General features: G+C 53.3%; 3 protein-coding genes across 5 annotated transcripts in view; 2 read left to right on the top strand and 1 right to left on the bottom strand.

The window, feature by feature from the left end:
- NMT1 (N-myristoyltransferase 1) overlaps positions 1–22,800 on the top strand; it is a 35,489-nt gene extending 12,689 nt beyond the window's left edge. For both annotated transcript variants that reach the window (XM_050934958.1, XM_050934960.1), the window contains exons 2-12: positions 1,876–1,987; positions 3,896–4,037; positions 8,132–8,250; positions 9,745–9,836; positions 15,382–15,498; positions 16,366–16,536; positions 17,450–17,558; positions 19,113–19,283; positions 19,724–19,891; positions 20,393–20,530; positions 22,474–22,800. In XM_050934958.1, the coding sequence (XP_050790915.1) occupies positions 1,876–1,987; positions 3,896–4,037; positions 8,132–8,250; positions 9,745–9,836; positions 15,382–15,498; positions 16,366–16,536; positions 17,450–17,558; positions 19,113–19,283; positions 19,724–19,891; positions 20,393–20,530; positions 22,474–22,494 (1,360 nt within the window). In that variant the 3' untranslated portion in view covers positions 22,495–22,800. The remainder of the gene's footprint in view (positions 1–1,875; positions 1,988–3,895; positions 4,038–8,131; positions 8,251–9,744; positions 9,837–15,381; positions 15,499–16,365; positions 16,537–17,449; positions 17,559–19,112; positions 19,284–19,723; positions 19,892–20,392; positions 20,531–22,473) is intronic.
- Positions 1–26,725, bottom strand: part of DCAKD (dephospho-CoA kinase domain containing) — a 153,890-nt gene that overhangs the window by 34,347 nt on the left and 92,818 nt on the right. The window lies entirely within an intron of this gene.
- The window catches only part of ADAM11 (ADAM metallopeptidase domain 11), a 672,244-nt gene that overhangs the window by 588,743 nt on the left and 56,776 nt on the right, over positions 1–26,725 (top strand). The window lies entirely within an intron of this gene.

Here is a 26,725-nt window from a genome sequence, read left to right as displayed (position 1 = left end):
TCTGTGCCGCCGCCTTCACAGCTGGGCCCTCGGCCAGCAGCTGCCGCTCTCCAGCCTCCCAGTTCTGAAGGCAGCAGCGCAGAGGTATAGGTGGCATGGTATGGTATTGCCACCCTCACTTCTGCACTGCTGCTGGCAGGGGGCGGCCTTCAGAACTGGGCACCTAGTTAGCAGCCGCCGCTCTCTGGCCACCCAGTTCTCAAGGCAGCGCAGAAGTAAGGGTGGCAATAGCGCAACCCCCCTACAATATCCTTGCAACCCCCCTGTGACCTCCTTTTGGGTCAGGACCCCCACTTTGAGAAACGCCGGTCTGCCCTGTGAAATCTGTATAGTACAGGGTAAAAGCACACAAAAGACCAGATTTCATGGTCCGTGACACATTTTTCATGGCCATGAATTTGGTAGGGCCCTAGTCATGTGCCTCTTGTAGCCCTCGTGTTCAAGGTCTCTTTGGTAGAACGTCCTCTCGTCCCAGGACTGCTAACCTCCTGTCTGGCCTCCCTCACTGCCCTGCCCATTGCTCAGCTCCCGAGGTGTCGGGATGTTTTGGGGAAGGGCTAGTGATCTGTCTCCAAGGGTTACTGCAGAAAGGTGTGACTCTCGAATTGGCTACCTTCAACCGTGCCTAGTCACTGTTACACACTCTGCACAGGGCGGGACATCTTTCCTGTTCTTCTACGTTTTGCCCTTTGTGTTTTGTTCAGATCCTGCAGGTTAGTCCCTGTGGTTTTGAGGAGCAGCTGAGGGTTAATGTGATTTTCAGGTGCAGTGGCTGAAGGTCGTGGGTTCGAGTTTCATGCTATCTCACTGAAAGGCCAGCTCCAGTTTACCCAGCTGTAAAATGGGCACTTGGGGCACTCAAAGGCCTTCGGACGTGATGCTGGCCACTCCCTTTGGTACTGTTGGCTATGAAACTGAGGTGCTTTAGCTACATCAGCCCGATGAGCCATTGTCGTGGGGAGCTCGGAGGTTTAAGGAGGAGTGTGGAGATTGGCTTGTGTCTCAGGGTTCTTAGTTACCAGCATTCCCTGTGCCGCATGTCTCCTGGGCACCTACTGATTGCTCTGTGCCTGGGTGGGGAGTCTCTGAACCCTCCACAGAAGAAGTGCCGCTGGTCTGGATGTACCAGTGCAGAGTATGAGCCAGATCTATTAACTTACCCAAGTTGGTGAGATAAAGCAAGAAGAACAGAACATTCCCTACGTGGTGGGGGGCAGTTCGTAGATTGTCTCCGCTAAGTTAGTGTACGTTTCAGTCTCTGCACCCCAACCCCTGCCAATACAATGGTGCTCCTCGGGGGCCATGTAGATTGTCCAGCCCAGGAGAGAGCATGGCAGAGCCGGGGGCAGAACATCCCCACGAGAGGAGTCTAGATGAATCCAGAGTCTGAGCAGCCTCAGGAAACGCTGTGATACCGTCCTCTTTAATGAGGCTTTTCCCTCCTAACTGGAACAGTGTTCACAGCGTCAGCCATTCCCACCCCCGTACCCCACGGAGCACTGTCCAGGGAGGGGGGAGGGAGCCCCAGCCTCTGCCCCCTAGGAACTTCCTCTCGCCAGTCTGGGTCAGGCAGGAGGTGCTCAGTTCCTGCAGCGCTGGGCAGCGGGACCAGCCTGAAGAAGGATGAATATTTTTAACTTTCCTTTATTGGAGGTTTTATCTGGGAAGTGCCGTCGCTAAGAAAGGGGCTTGAAGCTAGCCCATGAACTGCACTCTTGGCTGCATTCCTTGTTTGGATTATTCAGGCTCCCGGAGCAGGTGTGATGCATCTTCGGGTCTGACTTAGAACAGGGAGCCCTTTATTCTCTGTGGAGCTGCACAGACTGTATAAATGTCCTCAGGAAAAGCTCCAGTGATGTTTACTTTGTTCCCTAGTGGCTTAAGTCCAGTGGATGACAGTGGAGCCAAAAAGAAGAAAAAGAAACAGAAAAGGAAGAAAGAGAAAGGAGGAGAACAACTTGATGCGGCTCAGGATCAGCCAGTAAAGGTAAACTGACCCCTGAGCATTGGGCTGGTGCTCGCTCCCCTGGATGAGAGTCTGCCCTTTGGAGAGAGAATATATTTCGCGTGCGTCTCTCCAGTGTGACTCGTGGGTGGGGAAAGAGGCTACTGATGCTGAGACCTGCCCGTGGCATTCTGTTACTCAGAGCTCAAAGACTTAGGGCCCTCTCCAAGCCTGGATCCAGGTCCCAGAACTCCCACTAACGCTGGCAGATGTTTGTGGGCAGATCTGGGCCTGGACACGACCCTTTGCTAGGAAATCCAAGCTAGTGCCAGTGCTGTAGTAAACACGCCCAGTCTGGCACTGGTGGCCAGTCAGCTGCCGCCTTGCTCTGAGGTGGCCAGGAGAGGCTCGCTGGTCTCAGCGCCAGCCAGACCCTTCCACCGCCTGCCAGTGTCCCTCCCTTGCCCGCACTGGAGACAGGGCCAGTATTTTCTGCTTTTTGGACAACATCTGAACCTGATTTGCTCAATTCAGGGGGCTTCAAACTGTCTGCACTCCAAACCCCAAAGCAGTGAACTCCAGTCCCACAATCAAATTAAATTGCAGTAGGGATGGTTTAGGTTGGACATTAGGGATATCTTCCTACCTGTCAGGGTGGTTAAGCACTGGAATAAATTGCCTAGGGAGGTGGTAGAATCTCCATCATTGGATATTTTTACGAGCAGGTTAGACAAACACCTGTCAGGGATGGTCTAAATATTCCTTAGTCTGGCCTTGGGTGCAGGGGACTGGACTGGAGACCTCTCGGGGTCCCTTCCAATTCTGTGATTCTATTATTCTAACCCTTTGGGTCCCCCCAGGGACTGTGGGTGCGTGGAGTGTGATGAGGGTGAGGAGGGTGCTGCTGGCTGGGGGGCAGTAGGAGTGGCTGCTGCTGGCTGGGTTGCGCTCTCCCTCCCCTGGGCCTGTGCTGTGCAGCGCTTCTGGGGAGGAGCTGGAGAAGCAGCAGGGACTGTGTTTAAGGCAGCTGACTCCTCACCACCTTTAAGCAGCACTTCTCAGCAGCAGCACTGGATGCCGGGGCTAGGTGGCTGAGGAGGAGAAGGGGGAGAAACTGCCATAAGACACACTGTGGCCTGGTGTGTAAGGCACTGGACTGGGGCTCTGGGAATCCCAGGTTCTGTTCCTGGCTCTGTCACTGACTGGGCAAGTAACAGCCCCTCTGGGGGGCCTTTGGTCTTTGCATGGTAAATTCCTGTTCTGTGTGCGGACAGCTCTGAGCGCAATGGGCTCCTGACCTCGGCTGGAGCCTCTGGGCCCTATCCTAGTACAAATGCTGAGTCACTAGAGAGGAGGTGCGGGGGCTGGGCAGGGCAAGAGGAGGAGAGAGAGGGCCATGCTGCTGCGCTCATTTCCATGGCCGTGGTGTTTTGCTGCTGTTTGCATCACCGAACAGCTCAGCTGGCAGCCGCGATTCCCAGTTTGCAAAGCCCTGGCTGAATAGGAGGTGAAAGATGGGGCCAAAGCAGATCTCACCATGACAGCCAGTGTTGGTGTGTCTCTGCTGGCTGCTCTTCTAGCCCAAAGGGAGGCCTTGAGGATGGCTCGCTTCCCTTGTCCTGCTGGCCCCTGGGCTCCCCTGCCTGCACTTGATGGTTGCTTAATACAGACGTGCCTTGGACACAGCTAACGTCCTGGAGACGGGGGTGCATGCTGATGTCATTCCACACAGCACTGTGGGAGAGACACGAGCAGGACAGGCAGTGATATCCTTTGTGCTCCCTGCACCTCCTAATTCCCCATCCCCTCATCAAATGCCCGGAACCAGTCCAGGCACAGGTGGCAGGACCTGCCTTCTTGTCTGTTTTAGCCTCAGACTCCAGGAGCCGACAGAGTCTGGTAGCGTGGCTCACTGCTCTGTCTTCATGTGCCCCTTTCTCTGCTACTCAGGTGAAGCTGCCAGCCGAGAGGATCCAGGAGATTCAGAAAGCCATTGAATTGTTCTCTGTGGGTCAGGGACCTGCCAAGACCATGGAGGAGGCCAGCAAGCGCAGCTACCAGTTCTGGGACACACAGCCGGTACCCAAACTAGGTATGTACCTTATGGGCATCCTTCCTCTGTTTGCATGTCCTGGATCCCTTCACCCCGACCATGGCTATGTCACTGTGTCCTGGGTGGCGGTAAACTCCAGACTTCTGCATCCGGAGTTACCTAGCCCAGCCTTGCCTTGGTTGGTCAATATTTATCATGCTCTTTTTATCTTCATACTCATCTGTCCCTCATCACTATAACTGGACTCTATCCTCCCAGCACCCATGTGAGATAGGGAAACCTTATCTGTGTTTTACAGATGGGATAAACTGAGACACGAGGAGACTAAAGGACTGGCCCAAGGTCACATTGGGAGTCTCTGTCAGAGTCAGGAAGTGGACTCAGGTGTTCTGAGTCCCATTCTAGTGCCTGATCCACTAGCCTGTTTCCTTCCATTGTGTTTCACTATTGTCATGGGACAGATAGGTGACTCAGACTTGTACCAGGGCTAGTACATTATCATAACTAACTCACAAGGCCCTCTGTCAAGATTCTCCATTTGGACCCATCGCCTTAGTATTTGGGCTGGCCTAGGTGGGTTTCCTTCATTTTGTTGTTCTTCTATAATAACACCACCACTCGGACCAACCTAAGCACAGTCAGGCTGTCAGGGAGACCCAACATTTGAAACATAAATTACCAAGATCCCAAAGGCCCCACTTAAGTTGGTATAAGTTTGCAGTTGAAAATAATTTTTTTAAGGTCAGAGCCATAACATTTGCTCATATTTGTTTTGTCGGTGGAAACTGCTGGTTCCAAGTTTCTTTAGCAATTAAACCAACCCTGAATTTGATCAGTTTTGCCAAGTTCCAAGGAAGATTGCTGAGATCTCCACAGGCCATATTCAAGTCTCTCTTAATTTAACTTGTTATTTCAAATCCCCTCTTCTCCTATTCAAATACTTGAATAAGGAAGTGTTATTTACCCCTTCATATTACAATGAACCAGGGGTCACCCAACAAAATTAATAGTCAGAAGGTTTAAAATAAACAAAAGGAAGAACCTTTTCATATAACATACAGTCAACCTGTGGAACTCATTACCAGGGGGAAGTTGTAAAGGCCAAAAGTATAACAGGGTTTAAAAAAGACTTAGACAAGTTCATGGAGGACAGCTCCATCGATGGCTGTTAGCCAAGATGGTCAGGGACACAACCCGACGCTCTGGGTGTCCCTAGTCTGGCTGCCAGAGGCTGGGAGCGGCCGATGGAATGGATCACTAGTAAACTCCTCTGTTCTGTTCACTCCTGTGAAGTTTCTGGCGCCAGCCCCTGTTGGAGGACAGGACACTGGGCTAGTAGGACCATTGGTCTAACCTAGTCTGGCCATTCTAATGGTGCCATTACAACTGGGGGGAGTCAGTGATGAGAGCGGGACTCAGGGCACATTGTGTGTGTGTGTGTGTTTTCAATCCCTTGCACGGAAAGGGACCTGCTGAGCCTAAACCAGCTCATGCTGCTGAGCCACAAGCCTGCAGTGCTGCCCTTGCCCCCTGGGTAGGGTACAGGACTGTGGCCCCCTGTCGTTTAGAAGATGAGCTGTAGTGGGACTGGTCACCACACGCTGCATCCCTCTGCTGGTGCCATGGATGAGCGAGTGTCTACACCCTCCCAGAGTTGTGCTTCCTGGCCTAGCTGGCCCAATGGTCAGCCGGCAGGTGTCCAGCTGCAGTGTTTGCAGGCGCTGCACATTTTGCTGGCCAGGTGAAGGAGTCTTGCTAGAAATGTACGAATGTAGCAGCACTTTGGGCCTCTGAAAATGCCGGGATCTCCAAGCACTTTGTACGTACTCGTTAAGCTGCTTCCCTGTTCCACAGCAGGGACACTGAGACACAGACTTTGCACCAGTGTCACAGCAACGCTGGCAGAGCTGGTAATCAAATCCAGGAATCCTGACGCCCACTAGTCTGCTCTCAATCTCTCAACATAAGGGAAAAGTAGTAAATCTCTTCAGCGGGGCGGGATCGTGCCAAGAAGTCTGATCTGCTCATAGTTCAGCTGGCCTGGCCGTTATCTCTGGAGTTGTTGTTTGGAAAAGCATCAGCTTCCCCTGGTAAAACTTGTGCTGACCCTGTTCGGAGGGGGATTGCACACTAATAACTGTCTGAGACTTGGTGAGTGTGCACTGAAGTGATGCTGTCCAGTAATAAGCCATTCCTCTATCCTGGCCAGAAAGCTCAGCTGATGAATGGTTTTGAAAGGAAGAGAAGCTCTTTGATGTAGAGAGCCGTGTCTCTGGAAGGACTTTGCGTCCTAGAGGAATCGGAGCAGATCTCCACAGAAACTCCCCTGGTGTCTGTGTGATTGCATTGCTGCTGCTTTCTGCCCCTGGCAACTCCCACCCTAGTCCAAACTGAGCTGAGAAGAGCTTTAAATCACAATGGCCAAACTGTTAGTTTTCTTCAGTGACCCGGGGTTTGTTCCTCCTTGTGGTGACTGGGAAATTGGCTCTTTTCCACAACTCCTTTGAAGAAGCCTCTGTCTGATCCCTTTTTGTGCCCATGTCATGTTTGGCTAGCTCTGTATCCATTTGTCAGCACTGGCACCTTACCAGTGTATCTGATTCTTTATCTGGCTTCCTGGAAGGGCTGTTCTGTGGAAGGGAATGAGCTCCCAGGTAGTCTGGCCCCAGACTCAGGCCTTGTTCTGTTGTCTGGATGGTTGCTAACATACCAGTGCGCTGTAGGTGTCGTAGGGGGTAGGAATCGGATCCTATAACGGGTCAGGATCCCAAAGGGCTTTGTAAACCTCACAAACCCCTGTAAAGCAGGTTTGTCTCCATTTCACAGATGGGAAACGAGGCACAGAATGATCAGGGGCCTTGTCCAGAGACCAGATCAGTGGTAGTGTTGGGACCAGAGCTCAGGACTGACTGAAACGCCCCCATCCCTGGCTCTCAATACTACACCATGCTGTCTCCCCTGGTGTTTGGTTAAAGGGCAGTATGAAGCACGCAGCATGACCTGTCCAGTGCCACTTAGAATCTGGTAAACAAAAGTCGTCTGGGTTTAAGGGGCCAGATTTTCTAGCGCTCCCCATCCAGTGAGAGCGATGGGAGTTGCTCCAGGTGAGCACTCTGGCCCTGAGGTGCTGGGGTAATTAATTCTCTGTGTTCTTGTTCGGATCTTAAATTCACCTCTCCATTGCTTAGAATTTTTTTTTTAATCTTTGTCTTCATGCCTCTCATTAAAAAAATAAATAAAAAAATTGTGCTTACTTTCTTTTCAGTGGCACTTCATTAGCACTTCCTGGGCTTTGCTAACCCCCCGTACGGCTGGTGCCCAATTGAGATCTCTTGGCTTGATAAAGTGCTTTAGAAGTCATAGCAGTTAAACAAAAGTAGCCTTGTTAATTTCAGCTGCATTTAAAGCAGAGTGGATGGGAAATCCTGGTGTTTGCCAAATGGCAAAGGCTGGAGCTGGCAGGGAGAAACGCTCCTTTGGAAGCTTCCAGGAGGGTATTGCAGACAACGGGGGAGTTTCGGGAAAGGGCTGGCTGGTAGGCCAAGGACTACGATGGTGCAAATCCATGAAGAGCGAGATCTGCTGTTTGTGGTATTCCATCTCGGGCTGGGACTTTGAGATCTGAGCCGCCAAGGAGGTTGGGTTTTGTCAGTAATGAAGTGGGAAATTGAGTAAGAAGCAGCATCTGCAGGGAGCAGTTAATGACTCCATAGAGGCACCCTTCCCTCGGAGTACGAAATAAACCAGTACCAGAAAGCAGCAGGCGGCTGGTGTGGAAGCGTCGCCTTCTAAGTGAGGCATGAAGCCAGTGCCTGTCCACTTCTTAGCCCTGGGCCCAGTCAGAGTCCATCTCTGCTCCCCTAAACCTGCCCTGCCGTTTCAGTGGAATGAGCTGTTCAGGTCCTCAGATCCATGGCGTAGTGTTGCTGTGCACTGTTAGACAGCTGTTGTGCTCCACCTGGGAGCTGGCTGCTTTTCAATAGTGGGGGAATGAGCCTTGTATATACAGCTGTGAAATGTGTTGGGACCCTTTTGGGGTGAAAGGTGCTCTTAGAACATCAGAGCATGTTACTAAAACGCAGGTGGCTCCCAGAGGCCGAGGGACCGTTTGATTGTTCCTCTCTCTTTCCCAGGGGAAGTGGTGAACACTCACGGGCCGGTGGAACCAGACAAAGACAATATCCGCCAGGAGCCTTACACCTTGCCCCCAGGCTTCACCTGGGATGCCCTGGACTTGGGGGACCGAGGCGTGGTAAGAAGGGCCAAGGCAGGACAAGCCGGTTGGGAGGGGTCTCTGTGTAGAGCCCCTACTGTGGGCCCCGAGCACTGAGCTGCCGGAGTTGTTCATGGAGCTGTAGCAATCATCCTCTGTCCCGCTTCCCCAGCTCCCCGGCTCGGGCTAGCAATTGGGCTGCTCTCTCTTTAAGGCAAGACGGGCCTCTGCCCGTTTTTAGCTTCAGTGTCATCAGTGCCTCTACCAGACCAAGCCTGCTGTGTTCCGAGCTCCCGGCAGGAGATAGAAATTCCCACACGTCTCTGGAGCTCGGGGTTGGGCGACCCAGCAGGCCTCTTCCTAGGAATCTAACCCTGCCTCCTGGAGGTGAAGTGAGCCTGACAAAGAGGAACATAGCAGGAGTGTCTGTTCCCCCCCACTCCAGGGCCAGGGTTGCACCCACAGCTGAGCTGAGAGCTAAGAGGTTTCTCTTATATCGAGAAGGGGACACGTGGCAGTAGTGGGCATGGGTGGCGCAGCAATGACTTGTCCAGTTACTGTTGCGCTGGGTTACTCCTGGGGGAATTCTGTGCCAAAAAATAAAAAATTGCGTCAAAAAAATTAAAATTCTGCACAAACTATTTTAAAACTCCGCAAAATTCTGCATATTTTATTGGTCAAAATAACACAATATAATCAGGCCAGTTTCAATTATTTTGGTAATTTATTTCAAAATAGCTGTCAGCAGGTATGTCTGTGATAATACAGACCCAAAAAAGATACTGGTAATTTTTTTAGTAAATAGATTTCTTACTAGGCATATTAATACAGAACATTGAGTAAGTCATTTAAATTACAATACAGAACTGTATTTCCGGCACCTCTCCGAAGCAGTGTGAAGGCTTGGGGGAGTCAGGGGTAACGGAGGAGCTGAGGGAGAGGGAAGAAGCCTAGAATGAACCAGGAGGGTTGTTGGGTCTGGGTGGGAGAAGTATGGAATAGGTGTTTTTTCCAGGGGTGGGGAGGGGGGCTTGTAAGGGAGTTGGGGAGCCTCTCCCATTCAGTCAGGCACATCCGCCCCAGTCCCTGCACCCTCATCCCCATGTGTCCCTGCAGCCCCCAGGCTCAGTGCTGTCATCCTACTAGCTCCTGAGTCCGTGCTCCAGTCTGTCCCCCCCACTAGCCATTCTGAACCCCAGCCTGTCACCCCCAGCAGCCCAGTGTGTCCCACTCTGGCCTAACCTGGCTCCACGGGCAGGTTATGAACACCTGCTCTTGGCGCGTCCGCAGGAATGGGTGATGGGTGCTTGGGCAGAGGAGAGGGGGAGCTTGAGGGACATGCTTCGTGGTAGTCAGGCAGCAGCTGGTCCAGCGGAGCACCAGCGTTAGCTTGGCCTTTTTAAAGGTGTCCTTTCCCCACAGCAAATGGGATTTCTCCTTGTCGCTGCTGCTGTCCAGTCAGGGGGCCCGGCTGAGGGGGGCTGTTACTGACTAGCCGGCTTTGCCTCCTCAGCCGACTGATCTCTCTCTTAGCTAAAAGAGCTCTACACGCTCCTGAACGAGAACTACGTGGAAGACGACGACAACATGTTCCGGTTTGATTACTCACCCGAGTTCCTTCTGTGGTGAGTAGCAGGCGCTTCCCAACCTCGTGAGCAGGGGCCAGGGCGCATGGGGATGGGGGCCCGGCAAACCTGGCTCTCTGGGCTAGTGCTGCAGCTGCCTGTCGATTCTCTTGCCTCCTTCCCCACCAAATCTCTCTTCACCCACTGCCATCCCCATCCCTCCACATGCACAGTGGTGGGGAAAGGTCGGTGTCTGGCGTGAGACCCCAGGTATCCTGCAGGAGAGATTTGGACACGTGCTCTTCCTGCCCTGAACTCCTCTGAGCCTTGGGAGGGCAGAGCACGCCAGCTCTGAGCTTGGTCCGACCCTGACTGTGCTGTTCCCTAGAGCACCGTTAGCTCAGGAGCTCCCCGACTGGGCCTGAGCCCCGCTGCCCTGGGACTGCAGTATGAAGACTGGTGACCAACTATATAAACTTGCTGTTAATTGGCTGATACGGCCAAGATGGCATTTCTGTGGATGGCATCTCCTGTCTTGGGCTTCAGAGGGCTTTTACAATGCCAGTGCACGTAGCCTCAGCCCCGTGCCATGGGTAAAAGTTAGCCATGGTCACAGAGGAGGGCAGGTTGTCGCATGCCTGGTCCCCTGCTGCACCGGGTTGGACCCCCGTTCTGGGATGCCACCTGATGTATTGGGATTGACTGAGGCCACCTGCTCCACTAGTCTGGGCCCCCTCTCCTGTTTTGCTGAGTTCAGGCTCTCCGGCCTCTGGCAGCACACCCACAGGTAGGGAGCACCAGCTGCAGAATCACACAGAGGCTGCAAACCGCTCTCTGTGGGAAGGTTCAGCTCGGAAATGGCCCAGCACTCAAGTGCAGCTTCCCTCTGGAAAGTAAACCCAAGATAATATTGTCTTGCCCTGTATAGAAAGATCTGCACAGCGCGAGCTCATAAAAATTCACCCTCTCCCTCAATGTGGAAAGAGAGAGACAGATAACCCCCTCCCCGTTATAAATTGCAGAAACTGGGTTATGTTATAAACAAGAAAAAAGTTTATTAACTATAAGAGGTAAATTTGAAGTGATTATAAGAGACAGCAAACAGAACACAGCAGGTTACTAAGCAAATAAAACAAAACACACCAACTAAGTGTGATTCACTAAAGAAACAGGTTACAAAATACACAGGAGGACTTGTGGCACTTTAGAGACTCACACATTTATTTGAGCATAAGCTTTCGTGGGCTACAGCCCACTTCATTGGATGCATAGATTGGAACATACCGTAAGAAGATATTTATACATACAGAGAACATGAAAAGGTGGAAGTAGCCATACCAACTGTAAGAGGCTAATTAATTAAGAGAAGCTATTAGCAGCAGAGGAGAAAAACTTTTGAAGTGATAATCAAGGTGGCCCATTTCAGACAGTTGACATGAAGGTGTGAGGATGCTTTAACATGAAATAGATTCAATTAGTGTAATGACCGAAATTACAAAATGTAATTTCTCACCCTAAATGTTGACTTGGGCAGGATGCAGAGTTTCTGTAGATTAGATTTCCAGTTATTTCTCTTTCCAGTGTAGATCCCTGTATCTCAGTCTGGACTCAGCCCAGGCCTTGCCTTGCTTAGTTCTTCTGTCTGGTCAGTACTTTTAGCAGTCTCACTTCTTGCCAAGACCATCAGCACTCTCCCTTCCTACCCAAGAGTGCTGATGGCCTTGCCTCCCAGCCATAAATAGAATTTACATAAGGCAGGAAGCCTTTGTTTCCAGTGGAAAAGTACCAAGGTGGTATCTTGCATCAGGTGATATCATCACCTGACCTTGTAGTGTCAATGCAGCATTCCAGTAAACTTCTCAGGAAGGAGTGAGATTAGCATCAAAGTTCTATTGTTCTCCTTAATGGCTTGTCCAAGACGATTGCTTACTGTCCGGTAGGCGTTCCCCAAGTACGCACACAGTTGTAATTGTTACCTAGTCAATATTGCTAACTTCAGATACAGAAATGATACCTGGATACAACTTGGATAATCACATTCAGTAAATGATAACCTTTCCAATGATCTCTTACAAGACCCATCTGCATAAAATAATCTTAGGCCATATTCCTACCATAACAGTATTTCTATAAAGAATATGGAGTGTCATGGCACACCAGGTTCCTCTTCTCAGAAGTTCCAACAAATCCCCAGGCTCTGTGCAGTCTCTTCTGATAGGGAATGGTATGCACGGTCACGTTCTGGCCTGGCAAGATACCAGTGGTGCCTTCAGCATTGTACGTCTTGGTCACCTGTGAATGACGGTTACTCTAACCCATTCCCTACCCAATAACGCAGGGGTAGGCAACCTATGGCACACGTGTCGAAGGCGGCACACGAGCGGATTGTCAGTGGCACTCACACTGCTCGGGTCCTGGCCACGGTCCTGGGGGCTCTGCATTTTAATTTAATTCTAAAGGAAGCTTCTTAAACATTTTAAAATCCTTATTTACTTTACATAGAACAATAGTTTAGTTATATATTATAGACTTATAGAAAGAGACCTTCTAAAAACATTAAAATGTATTACTGGCATGTGAAACCTTAAATTAGAGTGAATAAATGAACACGGGGGCACATCACTTCTGAAAGGTTGCCGACCCCCGTGATAACGCTTGCATGCTGTGTAGCACAGCCAGGCAAAGGAAAGGCCTTGCTGTGAATTAACGAAGAGTGATTAGACAGAACTGTATTGTCCACCCTGCCCACAGCAGCTGAAGTCACGGGCCCTTCCTCGTGGGCTGGGGCTGGCCATGTCTGTCGTTTGCTGTGGTTGTGTTTGCCGCGTGCTTATCTCCTTGTTCAGCACTGCAGTCACGTTACCCGCCTCCTCCAGGACCCCGGTTCCTTCACCCTCTTCCAGTCACTTATTGCATCTACTTCAGACTGTTGATGTCCCCTTGCCGGTCCTGCAGACGGCTTGCACGGAGCCCTGTATCTCTGCTGCTCTTTCTAGAATCTGTATCCCTTTTTCATGCTGCATGGGAACACTTGGAATGGTCCCCCCTCCTCTCCCAGATGTACCTGCCTTGGCCTCCTGCTCCTTGTAGGCAGCACAAGCTCCTTCACCTGAACAATTGCCTGGTGTCTGTGCTCCTCAGGCCAGGGACTAGCTCTTGCTAAGAGGGCAGTTAAAGGACCTGCGACTGGGCCAGTGTGATAGAAATAACCCATGGAAGCCACCCAGCATTCATAAGCTCTTGCTCACTGAGTAGCCTGGGGAGGAAGCCACTCATTCAGTGATTCTTAGAGTTCAAGGCCATAAGGGACTATCATGAGCATTCAGTCCAACCCCTGCGTAGCACAGGCCAGAGAACCTCACCCGGGGATTCCTGCAGCCAGCCCCCAGTCTGCTGGTTACTGTAGGCTGGTGGCATGGTGGGGTCTCTTGGGCCATAGCCAGTAGGGCTTTAAACCTGAGTCTTTGGGCTAAGCTCTTGTTCCACTCCAGAAAACAGCAAGAACACCAATGAACTCCACAGCGGAGGGCTGCCAGGTTGTGAAGTAGTTCGAAATCCTGGGGTAAAAGGTGCTTTATATGTGCAATTGATTAATTAGTTAATTAATGCTAATTAACCTATATACCATTCCCATGGTTGTGAAGAACCCCTAGTGTTTTACAAGTGATGTATCACAGTAGCTGTGCACAGCGATAACCCATATAGCTATGTACAGTACAGTGTGATTGATAACCCATACAGCTGTAACCCTGCAACTGTGTACTGTACAGTGTGAAAACCTGTACAGCTGTAACCCTGTAGCTGAGTACAGTACAGTGTGATAACCTGTACAGCTGTGTACAGTGTAGTGTGATTGATAACCCATACAGCTGTAATCCTGCAGTTGTGTACTGTACAGTGTGATAATCCTACAGCTGTGTACAGTACAGTGTGATAACTCGTACAGCTGTGCATAGCGATAATCCTACAGCTGTGTATGGTACAGTGTGATAACTCATACAGCTGTGCACAGCAATAACCTGTACAGCTGAGTACAGTACAGTGTGATAACCTGTACAGGTGTGTACAGTCCAGTGTGATATCCCATACAACTGTGCACCGTGATAACCCATACAGCTGTGCATAGTCCAGTGTGATATCCTGTACAGCTGTGCACCATGATAACCATACAGCTGTGCACCATACAGCTGTGTACAGTCTAGTGTGATATCCCATACAGCTGTGCACCGTGATATCCCATACAGCTGTGCACAGTACAGTGTGATAACCCGAACAGCTGTGCACAGCAATAACCCAGACAGCTGGTCACAGGACAGTGTGATAACCCATACAGCTGTGCACCATGATAACCCATACAGCTGTTCACAGTACAGTGCGATACCCATACAGCTGTGCACAGTGATAACCCATACAGCTGGTCACAGTACGGTGCGATACCCATGCAGCTGTGCACCGTGATAACCCATACAACTGGTCACAGTACGGTGCAATACCCATACAGCTGTTCACAGTATGGTGCGATACCCATACAACTGTGCACAGTGATAACCCATACAGCTGTTCACAGTATGGTGTGATACCCATACAGCTGTTCACAATATGGTGCGATACCCGTACAGCTGTGCACCGTGATAACCCATACAGCTGTTCACAGTACGGTGCAATACCCATACAGCTGTCCACAGCGATAACCCAGACAGCTGCATACAGTAATAGCTCTGCCTCCTGGCTGCTATGCCTGTGTCGTCTCCCTGCCCTGGATCGGGACACTGCTCTCCTCAAGTTCACTTCTAGTCAGCTGTGAGACGGCGGTTGGTCCCCCCCAGGGTGTTTGTCCCTCCCAGCCCGGGGGGCTCAGTGCCATGGCAGGGGCTCTGATGTGCCGCTGGGTGCTGTGGTGGGGGTGTCTGGGGGCACTGTCGCTGTGCTCAGAGCAGGGGCTCGCCCTTCACACAAACAGCCGTAAAATATTAATTCTCTTCGCAAGTGAGTCAGGCTGAGAACTCTCCGCTGGGCTCCTGTTTGGCCTCACTGCTCTCCTTGAGAACAGTGGGGCTTGGAGCACTGGCCCTCAGGGAACACGGTGCTAGGCCATCACTGAGCACTGGCAAGACGCTCACTCTGTTCTCCTAGGGTGAGTGTGGGTTGCCCATGGCACGGAGGGAATCTCTGGTTCAAACAGAGCTCAGGTAGTCGTGCTCTCTGCTCTCCACCTCCAGACTTCTCTTTGGTGGCCCATGTGAAGCAAACCTACATCTCGCTGAGGGCCCTGGGCGAAACATCTCCCTGTCCCAGAAACGCACCTGGGCTTTGTCCCCGGGGCTGAAGGTTCTGTGGGAGGTCCCAGGATTGCCTGGCCCATGGAGGCTGAACTCCCTGTCCTCATCTAGCTGGGCTCCGCTCTCTGGGCCAAGGCTGAAGCACCACCCTTGGGCCTGTGCTGTCCTGGGACAGGGCTGCACACTCCACACTGGTCCCTGGTGCCCACACTAGAGTCTGCCAGTACACTGTGGGGAGGCAGGGCCAGTTGCAGAGAAAAACAGGTGCCCTGGGGCCTCTGGTGCAGGAATGTGCCAGGACTAAAAAAGGCTCGTCCATTCTCCAGGGCTTTGCGTCCCCCTGGCTGGCTGCCCCAGTGGCACTGTGGGGTCCGAGTCATCTCTAGCAAGAAGCTGGTTGGATTCATCAGTGCAATTCCAGCCACGATCCACATCTATGATTCGTAAGTGCCTCGATCTCCGTTCTTCCCCACTGTGGGGTCGAATGCTCCTGGGCTGGGTCCGAGGCATCTCGGCTGCATTGATCCTTGTGGGGGCGGGCCTGGCGTGCACCACTCTGGCTCTAGGAGTCCCTGTGATTCGCAGGGAAAGGGGGGTTAGTTAAGGTGGGCAGCTCTTGTAAGAGGAAGTCTCGTATACAAGAACCTCAGGCCCTGGCTTCATTAGTGCTTCTTAATGAGGCCAGCACACAGCTCTGGCTGTAGGAAAGGGACATCGTGTGGAAATTCTCTGGAGCACGTTGGTCCTTGGACACTGTTGTGTTGTCCCTGTTGTGCTCAGAGGAAAGTTCTCAAAAGTGCCTAAGCAACTTGGGATCCCGCATCCGTGGGTGGGGGCCATGGATAATGAGACCCTCTGACTTCCCTACATCAGTGTGTTGCTATTTACGCAGCATCGAGGATGCACCAGCGATGATCCTTAGTGCGTGAGCCGCACAAACCCAACCAGTGTGACTTACCGAACACTGGTAGCGGAGGGCTTCCATCCGAGAGGCCAGGCAGCTCTGCTCTCGAATTGCTTCATTGTGTAGATAGATGAATGCAGCCCAGGAGTGGGGCACGGAGTGGTTTTGGGAATTAACTGGTGACAAGTGATGACCCGGAATGGGCAAGTCGGGAAACCTCCCACTCCCCTGGCCTGGCTTCTTATGCTAGGGATGTCCCGTCTCCTTTCTGCAGAGCAGGGAGGGGTGACTCCCAGCTGCCCCCTCCCTCCCTAGGTGAGGCCATGCTCTGAGCCTGGGGAATTGGCATAACTCTGCCAAGACAACTCTGTGACTCTCCCCTGGGCTTGTTCTCTGTCCTCTCAAGAGAGAAGAAGATGGTGGAGATAAACTTTCTGTGCGTCCACAAGAAGCTGCGCTCTAAACGGGTGGCCCCAGTTCTGATCCGGGAGATCACCCGGCGGGTTCACCTGGAAGGGATTTTTCAGGCTGTTTACACTGCAGGGGTGGTGTTGCCAAAACCCGTCGGAACTTGTAGGTAAGTGATGCTGCAAGACGCAGTGCAGACTTGGCCCTTAACAGACCTCTCTTCCCAAGGCTTGTTAGCAGAGCACTGATTTACCCACGATCCCGCTGGGCCGAGCGGATCAGGTACATCCTGGCGGTTCCTCCTCCTAGCAGTGTCCTTCAGGGAGTCGGCCGGACAGCTCTGGGTCTCCTCAGGGGGAGCTACTGGCTCTTTGAAGGCCATGAAGCAACAGCGGATCGAGGACTTCCCCACCACGTGCATGCGTTACCCTAGCTTGTCTCCCTGGGAGCCGCTGAGTGTAAGTTACCATAGCCCTAGAGGCCCGAGGCATGGACCACAGCTCCAGAGTCTAGGCACTGCACAGATGCAGAACAACAGACAGTCCCTGCCCCAAAGACTTTATAATCCAAGTTTAAAACAAGAGACAGCAGGTGGATAGAGCCAAAGGGGAGCCCAAGGAAACAGTGCGACAGGATTGGCCCACGTGACGGGCAGTGGTCTCCGCGCACCAGCTGTCATCAGGTCTCTGTAGCCATCACAGCGAAGGAGGGTGTTGAAGGTGGGTGCTGAGCTAGTTTGGGGATGTTTACAGGGAGCTCTCCCAAGCATGGGAGAATTGCAAAGGGACTTGTCTGAAAATTTGGCAAGTGGGCAATGGAGGCTGGCGTGCTGGGCCAATCAGAGAGAGGCAAGTGCTGACAGCAGCGAATGGGATGATAGATGGGATGGGGTGGGGCCGGGCTGTGGAGGGTTTGAAGACAGAGACCGATGTGATGGAGAGATTTCTGCCCTGCTAATTAGCCTGGTGTCTTGTGCTCTTGCTTTGCCCCCTTCTGGCACTTCAAAGATTCACCTGCTCTTTCCAGCCTTCTCCTCCGTGGCAAGCGTCCTGCCCGTGTGACCGAGACTTGTGTTTCTGCAGATACTGGCATCGGTCCCTGAATCCTCGGAAACTGATTGAAGTCAAGTTTTCCCACCTGAGCAGGAACATGACTATGCAACGCACCATGAAGCTCTACCGGCTGTCGGAGGTGTGTGCGTGGGAATGTAGTAGCTGCTGCCTCTCTCGGTTACCTGCAGAGCGCAAACGGCTCGCTCCTGAGCTGGCCGTGGAGGGAGGTGAATTGCTGAGGCTCACACATCCAAGCGGGTTCCGAGTTCCTCCCTGGTGCGGTCAGTGTAGCAGACAGCTCCCGGACAGCCACCGCTAGCTGCCTAGCACGAAACTCATGCTGCCTTAGTCCCTGCGCTTCTCTTGGAACGTGTGGGCCAGGAGTTCTCGCGAACGCAGACCCCTGCCCGTTGGGGAAGCCGGGCACCCGGGCTTGGCAGCGATTGCAGAGGGATTTGCTTTAACAATAAGAGGCTGAGCCAACCTGTGTAGTAATCCCCTGCAGTGTGCTGGGGTGGCCACTGCCCGAGTGCAGTGACAGCCAGGAAAACGGCAGTGCCTGCCTGGCTTTGCTGCTTCCTACTCCAGAGCCAGCCCAGCTCGTGGGGAGCTTGCAGCCGGCCTGCCTCATGCCTAAGCAGCTGCTGACTAAAGAGTGTTCATCCTTCTTTAAGGAGTATTTAGGATGCCTGTTGCCATAGCAACCAATCACTTATATGCAACAGAAACTGAAAAGCAGCCCTGGGTCTGGCTAGACATTGCTGCTCCATGGGGCAGGAATCGGCTCAGACTGGAAAGAAACACCAGCACAACCCAGACCTCCTGCTCTGGGCTGGCCAGGCCAGGCGCAGCGAATTCCATTGTGCGCTGGATGCAACTCGATTTGTCAGCTCACAGGCTGAGCATGCGGCCCCCACCGTTCAGAGAACCCACCTTTGGACGTATAAACGGAGCACAATGCTCTGGAAGTCACTTAGAGCAGCGCAAGGAGCTGCTGCTTCCTTGGAGGGGATCCCAGAGCACTTGGTAAACTCATAAATGAGCTGCACCCTGGCATCTCCCTCCTTGGCCCCTGGGCTCAATTGTGCCACTGTGACAAGTGAGGGCAGGGCCTTGATTTTGCCTCTTATCCCAAAGCTGGCACCTCTGGTGCACTTGGGCACCATGGTAGGGTGTAGGCTCAGTGCCAAGCTAGGGAAGCTGCCACTTACTGGGTCACCAGCCCCATTTCCTGCAGCACCTATGTATTTCTTAGCCGTCTGTTGCCCAGCCTGGTCCACTCAGCGTGTGTGGGACATGAGACCAGAGCAGGGGCACCATGGCTGCAAGCCTGGCATGACTCTGCAGCTCTGACTACACCACGCGTTATTGTAGGTCATGGGTGGCTGGAAGCCTCTTTGCATGTGGCAGACCCCCAAGCATGGGATTCTGGGACCCCTGTGCAGGTGGTCTTGGCAGCTTTCTGCAGGGCGTCGGTTAAAGGAAGTCAGGTGGGCAGGCATCTGAGGATGGGCCGAGGTGTGGGGGACCTAAACAGAAAAGAGCAGTGTGGGAATGCCCTGTAGCCAGCTGCTGTGGGAGGGCCCCTCTTCGTTAATCATCATTAGCAATCCTGGCCCTTTGGTACTGAAAAAATCTGCTCGAGCCAAGATGCTCTCGAGTCGGCACGGACAGTTTCTCTCCCTCTCTTCAGACTCCGAAGACGTCCAGCCTGCGGGCAATGGAGCACAGAGACATTGCTGCCGTGCACAAGCTTCTGACCGAGTACCTGAAGCAGTTCCACCTGACCCCAGTCATGAGTCGTGAGGAGGTGGAGCACTGGTTCTTCCCTCAGGAGAATATCATTGACACCTTCGTGGTGGAGGTGAGCCGGCAGGGCTGAGAGAAAACGTCACCTGGGCCCCACTCACTTTGGAAGGCTCAGCTGGTTCTCAGCCTGCTGAGTGTCGGTAGCCTCCTCCCCGGCTCAGATGGGGGTCGCTGACCCAGAGCCGTGGGAGGGGATGGCTCCCACGTGCTTTGGAAGAGGGGTGGGGACGGCAGTGCCTGCGCTGGGCTCCACAGGACAGGCCTCAAGGTGCAGTAGAGGCTGGATTATTGCAAGTGTCGCCGTGCTGCCTTGGCACCAGCCTCAGCGCTGCCCTGAGGCACTGGCCTTGCCCTGTGCCCAGCCTGCGGGCAAGGTAGCCAGCTTGTGGCCTGGCCCCGTTAGCTCCCGAACGGCCTCAGATGGTTCTTGCTTGTTGCTCTGTCCTGTCTCGGCCTGGCTCAGGCCATACCTACGCTGCTGCCATTTGCTTTCAGAGCCCCACCGGCGAGGTGACAGACTTCCTGAGCTTCTACACGCTGCCCTCCACCATCATGAACCACCCTACTCACAAGAGCCTGAAAGCCGCGTACTCCTTCTACAACGTTCACACCAAGACTCCCCTCCTCGACCTCATGAGCGACGCCCTCATCCTCGCCAAGTCGGTGAGCAGGCGTGGAGCCCCTTTGCCCCGAGAGCACCAGGGCTCGGCAGAGGCCTGAGACCTGTGACTGTAACCGCCTCCTCACCAGCTGCATGGTGCAGGTGGGCCCTTGAGATCTGGGGCGACCTCAGACGTGGGCCCCACCCACCTGTAAAAGAAAGCGTGAATGATGAAACCTCGTTTTGTGGCTGTGAGGAGCGTGTGCTTTGCCCATCCTGGTCTCCCAGAGCGACCCTGGCCTGACAGCCACGGAGCCAGAACCCCTGGGTTTATAGCAGGGGCAGCAGCTGAGCAGTTCCTCTCAGTGGCCCCCATCCACTAGAGAGGGGTGGTCAATCCAGGGCCTCTCCATTGGGGCGATCAGCTAAAGGTCACGGGGCAGGTTGTGGGAGGCTTTCGGGGAGGGCAGTGCCTGGGGGCGGAGAAGCACTGCACTGCTGGGGAAGCTGGCCCAGGGGAAGATTTGCTGATGTCCTCTCTCTCTCTCCCCTGTCCCGTGCAGAAGGGGTTTGATGTGTTCAATGCACTGGATCTCATGGAAAACAAAACCTTCCTGGAGAAGCTGAAGTTTGGGATCGGGGACGGGAATCTGCAGTATTATCTTTACAATTGGAAATGCCCCAGCATGGGGGCAGAGAAGGTAAGTGCCTCGCTCAGCACAGGGCTGGCTGGGGGGCTGTGCAGTGGCTTTTCTCGTTTGGTCGCTGGAATGGCTTCTTCAAGGATCTCTCGCCAGTGCGCTGCTGAGTCAGAGCACCAGCCACTGAGCTGGCAACAGCCGACGTGCGACGCTTCAGCAGAGCAGCTTGTCATGTGCTTGTCAAAGGGAATACCAGGGACGTCTTCCTGAGGCCAGTCCAGCCGGTTCCTGTAGCCTGTGTGCCGCTGGGAATTAGCGCCTGGACATACCACAGGCTTTGCTCTTTGCCTGTGTGGGAGGGTTTCCTTGGGCTGAGTCACTGCCCTGCTACCAGGGGCCAGGCAACTAGAAGCCCTCGCCCAAAGGCTCTTTAATAGCCATCCGTCTGGCAGCCTCCACCAGACCCTGGCAGTGGCTGGCTACACCACCTGTGTCTTAGCAAAGCCACCTTTCTGTCCCTTGGAGCACAGACTGAGGTAGGAGCCCCTGAGCCTTAATGGTTTGGCTACTGACTCCTCTGTCACCATAGGGAAACCGAGGCAGGGCAGCGGTGCTCTGCCCATCTGTAAAATGGAGCTAGGACACAGGGCTGGTGAGAGTTGGTGTTGGAAAGTGCTTTACAGATGCAGAGCGCTCCGTGAGTGCGAGGGCTAAGCCCCTGCCTAGCCTTCAGGAGCCTTCCTCTGCAGGTGCTTAGGAACGAGGCAGCATCTGGCAGAAGGTTTGTCCTGTGCAGGGCTGCGTGCGGGAATGGGCAGGATCCACAGACACACTGGACCTGTGAGTGCTGCCCATCAGCCTTTTCTCAGGTCTTTAAAACCAGTCACTCGGCTGTTTTGCCACTTGCCTGATCTCGTGGTGCCCGCTGGACAATGCCTGTGTAAGGGACACAGGGCTGGCTGGAGTAACAGGACCTGCCACGCTGATCCAAAGCACTGGAGTGTCTGCTGCCGTCTTTGGCAGTGGCCAGTCTCTGTTGCAGGTTCACAGAACGCACCTGGCCACGTTTTGCATTGCTGCTTGTGGCAGTGAGAGAAAATGGCTCTGGCGGTTGGGATTCTAACCTAATCTGGCCATGGTGCCCCTTGCAGCCGTGAATTCCACGGCAGTTACCTGGGGGCAGTGCCCCGGCACGTAGTTAGAACCAGACCAGGCTTTTCTCACATGCTGAGAATTAGCCGTTCCAGAGCAGCCAGTCGGTCGCTAATCGATCACTGAGTGCACCGCTTGGAACAGGTGGCACTGGGGGAACTGTGCTGCTGCTGTTACCCAGGAAGGTGCTGAGTACAAACCTATGGGGCCTGAGGCCAGCTGTGCACTGGGGCTGCTCCTGGGCAGCGCTGGCCCTTCCCCAGCACCTCCCATCAGCAAATCTGAGCACTTCTCAAACCAGAAATGACCCATCACACAACAGCTGGCACCAGGGAACCCCTGAGAATGGCTGGCTCCTTCGAAAGGGAGGATCCCTGTGCAGAAAACTGGCTTCTAAACTAAAAGGCACTAACTTAGCCATGGAAAAACCTGACCATAAATACAAATCACCCCCAAATGCCCGAATCTTGCACTGGCAGGGACCTCTCCAGTGCACAGTGGGGCAGTCCGTATCACCCCCGTCTGCCCCAAGGCACACAGAGCAGGAGCTAGGCCCCATGGGTCTTGACTGCTAGCCCTATACTCTTAGCACGGGACCACCACTGTGAGCAGGGGGCACTCTTTCTCCAACACCTTCAGGCCTTTGCCATGGGTTCCCTTGGGGCTGTGACACATTGTTGGCCTGTTTGAGGCCACAGCTGGACTCCCACGTGCGGCTCAGATTGCTGCTGCGTTCCGGCAGCCATGAGGAGCGCTGGAGAACAGGTGCCAGGTGTCCAGAGTTGGGGTCTGAAGCAGAGAAGATCTGTCACGTTAACACTTCCTAACCTGTTTCCCATTGGCTCTCTCAGGTTGGACTGGTGTTGCAGTAACCAATCCCCAGAGGGGAGCGGTGACGTCTCTAAGAAGTTGGGCCAGGAAGCGAAAGTTGCCACTGGCTGTTGGGATTTCCGTGGAAGCAAGACCCTCCCGCAGAGGAGCTGTTACTGAACCATCACCTGATTTTAATGATTGTCACAGGATGCCAGCTGCAACACCTGGGCGGCGGCATTGGTCTCCTTTGTTTCAATTAATTGCATCCTCGTACAGACGTGATCAAGGGAATGTAACTGCTGCAGACTAGCTCATGATTGGCAAATACTGGAGTTAACGGGTGAATAATAAAAGTATATATTATATATATTTTAAATCTTTCCTCTTGCAGACTGACCCAGATGACCACTTCCCCAGCTCTGCATGTAGCCTTTTCTCAGCAAAAAGCTGGATCTAAAATGGGACAGCTGCTTGCTGCCGTGGCCTCTGCAGGTCCGGGTTCAAATCCCAGCATGGGTCACAAGCGTGGATGAGTTTGGTGGCTTCATCACCACCAAGGAACCGGCTGATCGGCACGTGCATGCTAGAGATTGGGCCAAGAACAGTGGGGCAGGGTGGAGGGTGATGCTCTGGCTTGACTGGAGGGCCCAGGACCGAGGCTTGTTGGAGGAGTTGCCTGGCTTTCTCTGGGGTTCTCCCCTCATTTTCCTGACCTCTAGATTCATTAACAATGTGATGCGGCAGGATGGGCGTCCATCTGTGTCCTGGACCCTGCGGGTGACAAAAGCCAAGGGCTGGAGAAGTCACTTCCTGCTGGAAGGCCCAACCATTGAGAGGAGCTGCCATGAGACCGCTCTTCCGGCTAGCCCCAATGGTGCTTCTTCCCAGCCTAGCCCCTGCTTGGTCCCTGGATTGCCCTGCCAGCCTGCCAAGAAGGAAATCACTATTCACAACTAAGGGCTATCTGGGTCTGATCAAGGCAGACCTGGGGCTTCAGCCTCCCCCGCACCTTTGAGATATGGCCTCTCCCTGCTGGGTTCGATGAGCTGAACCGACCCTTGCTATGCTCTGGAGAAGCAGCTGTTCATGAAGCGCCCCAAGGAACCTGGTGTTCGGACTCTCGATGGTGCAAATCCGTAACCACAGCACTGAGTCACCCAAACTCCTCTCTGCCCCCGGCAGCCCATGCCACGTAGCTGCAGGAACCATGCCGGCCAGGCCAGAATCCGTTCTCCAACCCCCATCGCTCTGGGAAAGGCAGGGGTCTAGTGCACCTTGGCTATCTTGGCGGTTCTGGGGTTACCTATTGTTGCACCTTTCGGGGGCTCTGAAGCATGACAGTCCCTTCCAAGCTTTTTTCTTCATGCCTTTTGTTTCATGTCTCTTTAAATCCGTGGTACACCCACATCTTGAATACTGTGTGCAGACGTGGTCACCCCATCTCAAAAAAAAGATATATTGGAATTGGGAAAGGTTCAGAAAAGGCAACAAAAACGATTGGGGTATGGAACGGCTGCTGTATGAGGAGAGATTAATAAGACTGGGACTTTTCAGCTTGGAAAAGAGACAACTAAGGGGGATATGATAGAGGTCTATAAAATCATGACTGGTGTGAAGAAAGCAAATAAGGACATGTTATTTACTCCTTCTCATAACACAAGAACCAGGGTCACCAAATGAAAGTAATAGGCAGCAAATTTAAAACAAACAAAAGGAAGTATTTTTTCACACAACGCGCAGTCAACCTGTGGAACTCCTTGCTAGAGGATGCTGTGAAGGCCAAGACTATAACAGGGTTCAAAAAAGAACTAGAGAAGTTCATGGAGGATGGGTCCATCAATGGCTATTAGCCAGGATGGGCAGGGATGGTGTCCCTAACCTCTGTTTGCCAGAAGCTGGAATGGGTGACGGGATGGATCACTTGCTGATTCCCTGTTTTGTTCATTCCCTCTGGGGCACCTGGCATTGGCCGCTGTCGGCAGACAGGATACTGGGCTAGATGGACCTTTGGTCTGACCCAGTGTGGCCGTTCTTATGTTCTAGTTTCTAAAGTGGCCTGTGCAATGATCGGAACATCCCAAATGACTGTTCCCCCCGTTGTCTGTGTAAGAGCATCCCTTCTCCTAGATTTTTATCCTGGGAAACCACCCCAGAGCCCCTCCTTCACCAGGTTCACATTGTCTTCTTGTAATGGTCCTCTCGCTGCCCCAGCAGGGGACTGGACCATGAGAACAATCTGTGAAGGGCGGGGGAGAGGATTTGTCATTACTGGACTCATTTAATCTTGAGAGTGGAGGTTCTGCTTTAGTTCAGCCAGGAGTTCAGGGAAGTCCTGGGGCTCGTGCATACAGGGGGTCAGATTAGATGATCACAGTGGTCCTGTAAGGCCGTGAAATCATAATCCAAGACCAGGCCACCCCTTCTCCGCTGCTGCTGGCAAAAGCTGTTGCTAACTGTGTGACGAGCCTCGCTGGGGGAAGCGTTTCTGCCTGTACATTGAGAGAAGTGTGTAAGCTCCCACAAGGAAATCTACACAGACCTTGGAGGGCGCTTCCTAGAATGTTGCTTGGAAATCTCTGGCCCAGCTTGGTGCACAGTCCGGCAGTTAGTGGAAGCGACCCCATAGTGGGCAAGTCTTGAGGCTTAGTGACCCATTGGTTTTTCACATCCCTCTGGCAGTACAATGCCCTGCCAGTGCAATGGGACTACCACAGAAACAAACTGACCAGGAGCAAAGGCCTCAGCAGGTTCCTGATGTACAGGCCAATGTGTGTATGAAAACCCTCAAGCCCAAGGCGCCCACTGGCCAGTCTGCAAGGCAGGGAGAGAGCCCCGGACTGCTCACCAAGCCAGAGGAAAGACCAGAAATGTGCTCTGATGGGAAGGTCCTGCCCCGGTCTGTGTGGTGGGCATATTCCTAAGGCCTGCACTGCTGACTCGGTGCGACAGGATACGGGAGGGCAGGAAAACCCTGCTGCAGTGAGCCTTTTCCCCTGCATCCTGCTCCAGGCAGGGCGGGGAGTGTTTGCTTTGGTTGGCCTGGACGTCACTGGGCCTTGGGACGGCAGCAGCAGGTGGTGGGGTGCAACAGCAGCTCCACCCAACCAATGGCTACGCCCAGAACCTTGTGGCCTGCGATCCTTCTGCATGTGATCCCGGGGAGGTGAGTGTGGGAATTGTGCCAACCTGATCAGAGCAGAACGGCCGCTCGTCCTGTGTCACATGCACGTATCTTAACCCCGCGTCGGCACAGCTAGCAGCCGGAGCACCCGATGCAGGAGGACACTGAGTTTGAGCTATCCCACTGAATCGGCTACTGGACAGACTGGATGGGGCTGAAGATCTTGCGTAGCCCAGTGCAGACCATCCGGAAGGTTTGTGTGTGGAGACAGCTGGATTCCTGGTGTGCAGAGCCGAGGGCAGTGCGGTTCGTGCTCGCTAGAACCCCATTGGGGTGGAATATGAGTATCCAGCCCCATTCTGCCACTGGGGAAAATGCAACGCAGCGCTGCCCGATGGGACGCTGAAGGGTGCTTCGCATCAAACGTCGGCTGGCAGGAGAACTGAGCCAGTGCATGACTGATGGGATGGAACAGGAAATGATCCTCCACTTGAGGGTAGGACGATCGGGTGGGGCTTGCTGGCTGGATTTCAGTGGGGGATTGCATTAGAGCATTATCAGCACGTGCCAAGGACTCCTCCAGGCTCAGCCACTGCTCGCTTTGTGCCTTCTACGTCCCATTGGAAACCTCACTTCCTAGAACGATGTCTCATGGCCAGCCCCACAGCATGCACCATGGTGAGAGTGTCCTAGGGCACCGCCAGGAGACACAGTGGTTGGATCTTACCATCACTAGCCAAAGAGAGAAACTGGGGTGTCTGGGAGGGGCCTGGCCTTGTGGCCTGGGAGCAGGGAGGGAACCACTCACCATGTCTCTCACTGGGCCCTGGGTTTAATGATTCCTTAGACTCTTCTTTTTTATAGACCCTCCAGGGCTTGACTGTTGTCACTTCCATTGAGGGTGGGGCCCCAGCATGGTTGACAGTTGAAAAGCACAGGGCTTTATTTATGCTCTTTAGATAGGATCTGTGCAGGACGTCCTCAGTGTTTGTTCGAAATCCAGTGGTGGCCAACTCCTGTCGATCACCTGGGGCCTGTGGATTCTGGTCACTCCTCTGCTGCCTGCTGAGATAGTTTGCTGCTGCTTCAGCCATAAGGAGATTTAAACTTCTCCCCCAAAGACGTTTCCAAAGCACCATGTATGGCTGACTCTGGCAGGGTGTCGTCGG

The sequence above is a fragment of the Gopherus flavomarginatus genome, chromosome 25 (assembly GCF_025201925.1).
Source record: "Gopherus flavomarginatus isolate rGopFla2 chromosome 25, rGopFla2.mat.asm, whole genome shotgun sequence".
Lineage (NCBI taxonomy): Eukaryota > Metazoa > Chordata > Testudines > Testudinidae > Gopherus > Gopherus flavomarginatus.
Note: the sequence above shows the minus strand (reverse complement) of the source record. Positions and strands in the feature narration are given on the sequence as shown.